This window comes from Hakea prostrata, chromosome 1 (assembly GCF_041222555.1).
Source record: "Hakea prostrata isolate BN-2017 chromosome 1, UWA_Hpros_2, whole genome shotgun sequence".
Taxonomy (NCBI): domain Eukaryota; kingdom Viridiplantae; phylum Streptophyta; class Magnoliopsida; order Proteales; family Proteaceae; genus Hakea; species Hakea prostrata.
This window is the reverse complement of record NC_142600.1, coordinates 22,015,466-22,022,771: the sequence shown is the minus strand read 5'-3', so window position 1 is coordinate 22,022,771 and position 7,306 is coordinate 22,015,466. Positions and strand designations below refer to the sequence as shown.

Here is a 7,306-nt window from a genome sequence, read left to right as displayed (position 1 = left end):
TTGGCTTTATATATATATAAAATATGTACGTACAGTAACTTATTTATCTATGACTTAAATATATATTAGATGAAGTTCCTTTATTTAAAGACCAGAATATAATACATTGCTTTGCTGCTGAATCACAAAGTTTACTATTGATGAGAGCATCCAAGCAAGGGGGTCACTTCTTTTATCCAAAAGACTAACATTTCCTGCCACTCATGTTATTCCAACAGAAGAACCCACTAGAACTTGCTGGGCCACAAATTAATATTTCATTTGAATATCATCTACCAATAACAGATGCTGTGGTGATTGAAATCATCCAATAGCTTTTGGAGTATGACATTGAAGAACAGGAACCAAGGAACTAGACTTATGCCCTTAATTAATTAATTAAAATATGAAAGTTTTCTCTAGGTAACTAGGTTAGGTTGATTAAGTGAGAATTGTTAATGGAGAAGGACTATTTATTTAGTCTAATCCAAGAATAAGTACTGTTCACTTTTCATCATTATTGGTAACCCAAAATTTTTTGTAGTCAGTTTATATAGGGGGTAGTTTTAATTTGTATATATTTTTTTGGTAGATTTTAATTTGTACTTTTAGTGATCAGGGTTTCTTTATATTGCAACGCGTTAAAACATTATATACTGAATGATCTTGATGTATGGGCAGTCTAAGTGGCAAACTATTCAATTATACATAATCTGTAACGTATGTTACCTTAGCTAGAAATGTGACTTTTGCCTTAAGCAGGAGAGTCCTTCATTTTTTTTTCTTCTGAGAATTTTCACTCGTTGAGCAAGTGATTGCCTCAATTTAAAATCAAATCTTTTGGGCCTTAAATATGCTTTTTGTACAGGTTTGACCCTGCTACTGTATTTCATTTGGCTCGAAGGGGTTTTATCAAAGATGGAATTTCAAGAAATTCTTGGGTAGGCCAAAATACAAATATAAGGGAAGTATTTTGATGCCAGCGTAGCATGTATGGTTTAAAATTAACACCGGTAGCAATTTGCTTGGCATCTTTGGGAAGCTTGGTGTTGGTGAAGTTATTAAAGATTGACCTCCTTCAACATGTTAAGAATCTTTATTTTATGTGAAGAAAAGAAGAAGAAGAAGAAAGATTGAAAACCAGGGGTTTAACATGGTTTGGTTGTGATGAACGACATACATCCACGATGGTGATGGTGTGCTGCTTTTCTATATTATTTCAAAAGTAAAGAATACATGATATTTATAGAGATGCTTTTGAGTTTCCTACAATGTTATAACTCTTTGCATCTAAGCTGCCTTGGATAAGGATCTCTGAAGAAGTCGATGGGTGAGATTGTTTACATGAGATCAAACTCTGAGATTGAGGATAGGGTTAGTTGGAGTTACTTCCATATTGAACTAAATCACTCTGAAGATTTGCGCATGAAGTAACATATCTCAAGCTGGACTCCTTTGATTTTCTGTATATGAATTCTTGTTGGACTCTATTAGGGCTGCGATTTGGGTTGCTTACATGCCCCCTCAAGCTCAACGGTAGATCTGAGACGTTGAGATTGCTTATGAGAAAACAGAACCATTAATGGGCTAGTGGTTTGGTGAAAATATCTGCCAGCTGATCCTTGTTGGAGATGAAGCGAACTTCAAGGTGGCACTTAGAGACCTTGTCCCAAACAAAGTGATATCAATTTCCACATGTTTAGCTTGGAAGTCTGGATTTATGGTTGCCTTAACTCCTTGAGTAAATACTGAAGCCTGGTTACCTCAATGGCCGCATTAGCTAGGGCTTTGTATTCAGATTTAGTGTTGGATCGGGCCATAGCAGCCTGCTTAAGGGAACTCCATGAGATCAAATTTCCGCCCAATAAAATAGCATACCTTTCAATGGACTTGTGATCATTTGGGTTGCCAGCCTAATCTGCATCATAAAAGGAGAATAATTTTACATTTGAGCATTTGTGGATTAGCAACCCTTTCTTAATAGTGCCTTTGAGATACCGTAAAATTCTTTTGACAGTAGACCAATGATCACTAGTGGGACTGTGCATGAACTGAAAGACCTTATTGAATGCAAATTGGATGTCTAGTCGAGTAAGGGTTGAAAATTGAAGGACACCCATAATGCTTCGATATAGACTAGGAACATGAAGAGGTTCACTTGTGAACTTACTTGGATGGTTGGATGTAGATATAGGAGTCTGAACTGGCTTACAGTTAACCATATTTGCCTTGAAAGATTAGAGATGTTCTAAGATTGGCTAAGGTGCAAACCATATCAGGATTCTGATGAACAGATATACCCAAGAAAAAGTGAAGCGTGCTCATGTCCTTAATTACAAATGTAGACCCAATGCTTTTCAGAAATCAGATAAGAAACCCTCATTACTACTAGTCAAAATTATGTCATCGACATAAATGAGAATGTAAATTGTCTCATTTGCCCCTGTATAGATGAAAAGAGAAATTTCAGTTTTGGAACCTTGAAAACCATATTCTAGAAGAAAATTACTGACCATGTCAAACCATGCGCATGGGGCCTCCTTGAATCCATAGAGAGATCGATGTAACCTATAAACATGATGAGGGCGATGAGGATCAACCAACCCTGGAGGTTGCTTCATGAATATTGTTTCTTCTAAGAGCCCACACAAGAAAGCATTCTAAACATCCAATTGAAGAATGGGCCAAGACCTCAAGATAGCCAGATATAGAACTAGCCAAATGGTTGTGAAGTCACCATAGGGCTGAAGGTGTTATTATAATCAAGGTCCTCTTGTTGGTTGATTGAACTAGTAAAGGCCATTACTAATGTTGCCCTGCAAAAGACACTTCCCCATGATTTGATCCTTCACATAACAGACGTCAGGGTGAAATTCAAAGACAACATTGTTGTCTTTAGTAAATTGCGAAGCTAAAAGCAAATTCTTCTTAATAATAACACATGTAAAACATTGCAAAGAACAAACGAACTAGACTGAGAGAGGGGAATATTCCTAGCATGTGCAATGGGTAAGGACGTGCCATTAGCTATCGTAACCTGATCACCACCCTGATATAGTTGTGTAGCACGAAGAGAGTCAAACTCAGAGGTCATGTGATGGGTTACACCCGAGTCAGGATATGAAGTTTAATCTTAAACCACAGAGGATGCATATGCAAATTTTTTTGCAGAAATGGAATGATTAGAGCCACTCTAAAAGCATGATTGAAGCACTAACGACAGTCCAAAGCTCTATGACCTCGCCAATACAAATTTGGCAAAACTTAGTGTAAGACATGGTCTGAGATCCATGAGGGGGATTAGATATTCCTTGCTAGAACCATGATAAGTTGGCTGATTTTGAAAGGGCCTTCTACAGCCAGATCTTCCATGACCATTAGATCAGCCTCTAGGTGCATTGAATGAAGGCTGAATAGGCCTAGGGGCAATAGAATGAGTCCCAACAGCCATGTTTGCGGTGGATGGGAAATCAACAATGGGAGTTTCATCTTTTAGTCTAATTTCTTGAGTTAACAACGTTCCACTTTACTCATTAAAAGAAACAAGATTCTCATGCGTAGATAAAGATGTAACAAAGGCAACATAGTCAATCCCAAGGCCATTCAAAGCATATAAATAATGATCCTCATCTATAACACTATTGCCTATAGCAGCTAATTGACCAGCAACAATTTTCATTTTAAGAAGATAATCATGTACTGAGTTATTTCGGGTGCGATCATTGCCAATGGAGGAGTAGTAGGATGGTTAGGAACCTGACTTCTCAGTGGAGAGGTCATGGGTTCAACTCCTACCGGCGGCATATGTAATATCCTTATCCCTACCGGCGGCATATGTAATATCCTTATCCCTATATATACAAAGCGCCTTTGTACCAAAAAAGAAGAAGAAGAAGAAGAAGAAGAGAGATTGAAGACCAAGGTTTAACGTGTGTCTTTATGCCCCTTTTTCCCCCCCCTTTCCCCGGTTTTTTTGGTTTGGGTGAGGTTTGCATTAGTATGTAGTTTGATTGTTTTGAGAGATTGTTATCAAAACCCCCCCGTTTTTTTTGGGGGAGGCCCTTTACCTTTGCCCCCGGCCGACACATTGCATTAGTATGTAGGCCACATTACATCTTTGTGTTTGTCACTTATTTTCATTTTTATTTGTTATTCCTTGATATTTATCGCTCTAATATATGGGGAAGTGTTTCCCCACGTGCGAAGCCTGGTGTTCGAACTTTGTTGTGGAAATAAAATGCTGTTGGGGTTGGATTTCAACTTTGTTGGTTTAATTGATAATATTCTTAAAATGTACATGGCTGCTGGAAGGAAGGAGCATGGATCAAACCCAGATGATGGGGAGAATAGTGATGCTCAAGGGGTGGGTGGGAAGCAGAGGGATAATGCATTGAGATGGATTGGAGGATGTGTCCTGAAAGGAGGCCTGCTAAGAGGAAGTTAAAATTTTAGGCCATTTGACTTTCCTTTGACATGTTTGACTAGAAATGACCCTTTGTGAACAGATCTCTGCTGGTCGGCATGTTAAGGTTTCAAAATTCCTTCAAACAGTAGAGATCTGCATAAGGTAATCAACATGTCTGTTCATTTGGTTCTAATTAATAATATAAGAGGAACCACATTTTAGAGGGTTAAGTGTCCGGTAGTGTATGAAGACATCATGTTGGAGAAAGTAGATCAACATGAAAGAGATACTCAAAAGAGTATTTTATCCGAAGAAATAATTGAAAAAGGAAAAACAAGAAAAGGAAGATGGGGAGGAGAAGAATAGAATAAGACAGAAAGAAAAGGTTCATTGCCATGGATCACTAAAGAAAGTTTTTATTATCATTCACTCAAGAAGGGGTGAAGAAACAAAATGATGTTATTCCCTCCTATTCTTTTCACCCCCCCAAACTCCATACTAACTTTTTACTGTCTCCATCACCTCAACCTCCTGTTACCTCTTTCCAATCGCACAAAAGCCCTAGCCTCTCCAGAAACGGGTTCCCACCACTTGCCACTATTACCACAAAGCAAAACACCCTCCTTTCTCTCTCTCTCTCTCTCTCTCTCTCTCTCATCTGTATTCACACCATACACCCATCATCAGAAAAATGAAAGCTGTATTCTTCTCTTCTTTTAGAAAGGTTATCCATCTATGTATTAAGCTCAGAAAACATTTTCAGTAACAAGCCCACCAGCATCACCGCCTTTCAAAGGTTTCTAGTATTGCTCAAACAAACGCAAACCCAAAGAAGAAAAGAAAAAGAGTGGAATCCTTTCATTTTAATTGCTGTTAATCCCATCACTCCCGATCATATCCCGAACACCAGAATTCTCTTCCCCATCTCTTTTTCTCACTCTCTTCCTCCCCTCTTCCCATAGCTAAAATGGTTACCATGTAAAGCTAGAATCTCTCTAATCCAATTTTTCTCTGAGGTTTGCAGTCTTTATCAACAGTGCCATCTGCAAAAGACAGCTGCAAGGAGTATAAAAACTTGCTTCTGATCTCTACAGCTGCTTCTTTATCTGGTTTGTGTTCCTCTTTCTCTCTGATCTTTGTTTCTTCTTTTTTTTTTTTTTTTTTTTGGTTGGGGGGTCCTTCGCATGTCTGTGATCCCCACTTGCCAGAATAAAACCCTTTCTTCAGTTGGGTCTTTGCGAAACGGTAGTTTATCCTGAGAGAAACCATGAAAACGAAAACAGAACCCTAAAGATTGAAACAAGAAGAGAACTCAAGAGTAAATTGCTGTGTGAAAGTGTATTTTCATGGAGTTTCATATGAATTTCTGCTGCAGGTCCCAAGAAGGGCAAGATCAGAATTCCATGGATGCAGTTCCAGCAACAGCAGAGAGTTCCAACTCCGAGAACACAAATAGCAACAACACAACCAACGGTTCAGCTGCAATATCTTCTTCATCTACAACTCCAGTCTCCCCCAGCCGATACGAGAACCAGAAGCGTAGAGACTGGAACACCTTCGGTCAATACCTAAGAAACCACAGGCCTCCACTCTCACTCTCCCGGTGCAGTGGTGCCCATGTTCTTGAATTCCTCAGGTACCTCGACCAATTCGGTAAGACCAAAGTTCACACCCAAATCTGCCCTTTCTTCGGCCATCCAAACCCTCCTGCGCCATGTCCATGTCCTCTCCGGCAAGCCTGGGGAAGCCTAGATGCACTCATCGGTCGCCTTAGAGCTGCCTTCGAAGAGCATGGTGGCAAGCCAGAAGCAAACCCATTTGGTGCTAGAGCTGTTAGGCTTTATTTAAGGGAGGTTCGTGAGTTACAGGCCAAGGCAAGAGGGATTAGCTACGAGAAGAAGAAGAGGAAGCGTCCACCGCAGCAGCCCCCTCAATTGCCACATCCATAAACAAGCTCGTAATGGCGGCCTTAATCTTAATAAAGAAAATTACGTGATGATGATTTGTTGGGAAGGAGAATTCTGCAATCTTTAGATCTACAAAGCTGTGCTTGTTACTTTGGCAACATTGGTATCTTTTCCATCATCCTTTATTTCATATGGGTAAATTTGTTAAATGTCTATATGGACGTGGTTCAACATGAACTCCTTTGTCTTCCCTATTACTTGCACTGAAGCTTATGTTTGAATTTTCGAGTTCCCTTGAAATCTCTCATTGTGCAACAACAGCCGTAGTAGTATGACTAGTGCAGTAGTAGTAACCAAAGTAGAACTGTGTAGTAGCTTTCTTGGTGGTTATATAAACATAAGCTCTACTGTTTCTTATTGAACTTTTAACTGGTAAAGAAAAGAAAATTCACTTCTGAGGAGGAAGACATTACGCACGTCCAACTGACATGCCAATGTGAATACTTGTTGGTATGAGGCATTCAAAGGTCTGAAGCATCTTAATTAGTGCTATGAATCTTCACTTCTGTCTTTTACGCTTGTCTTACCTATTGCTTCTTGTTCTTGATATAATGGATATGATGCAGACATGAAACCTTCAAAGCTCCTTGGGGCCAATAGGGCATGGTGATGTCATGACTCCTATGAAGCTGTTTGTTTGTTTGTTGTCATTTAAATTTCAATGGAAGGGGAAGGAGTTGCTATAAATGCCTGACAGTCGTTGCCCATATAAGTATATATTTTTATTCTAATTACTGATCAGGGTCTTCTGCATTTATTGCTTTTTAACCTCAATCTTCTTTCTCGGTTCTCATATCATCTCATTGACCAAATAAGAAAAAGTATGCTGCACTTTTAGCCCAAGAATTGAAATAATCCACTTTTCCCTTGTTCATAAATATCCTCCTAAATTCTTGTATTTCGCAGAATACACTTCAACATTCCGTTTCTTTGTCAGCAAGCTTAAATACTAGGA

General features: G+C 39.1%; 1 protein-coding gene across 1 annotated transcript; it reads left to right on the top strand.

The window, feature by feature from the left end:
* Positions 1 to 4,988: 4,988 nt before the first annotated feature.
* Positions 4,989 to 7,306, top strand: LOC149028261 (protein LIGHT-DEPENDENT SHORT HYPOCOTYLS 3-like). The gene is made up of 2 exons (XM_089148057.1): positions 4,989 to 5,493; positions 5,760 to 7,306. The coding sequence occupies exon 2, from the start codon at positions 5,788 to 5,790 to the stop codon at positions 6,331 to 6,333; it is 546 nt and encodes a 181-aa protein (XP_089004183.1). The 5' UTR covers positions 4,989 to 5,493; positions 5,760 to 5,787; the 3' UTR covers positions 6,334 to 7,306.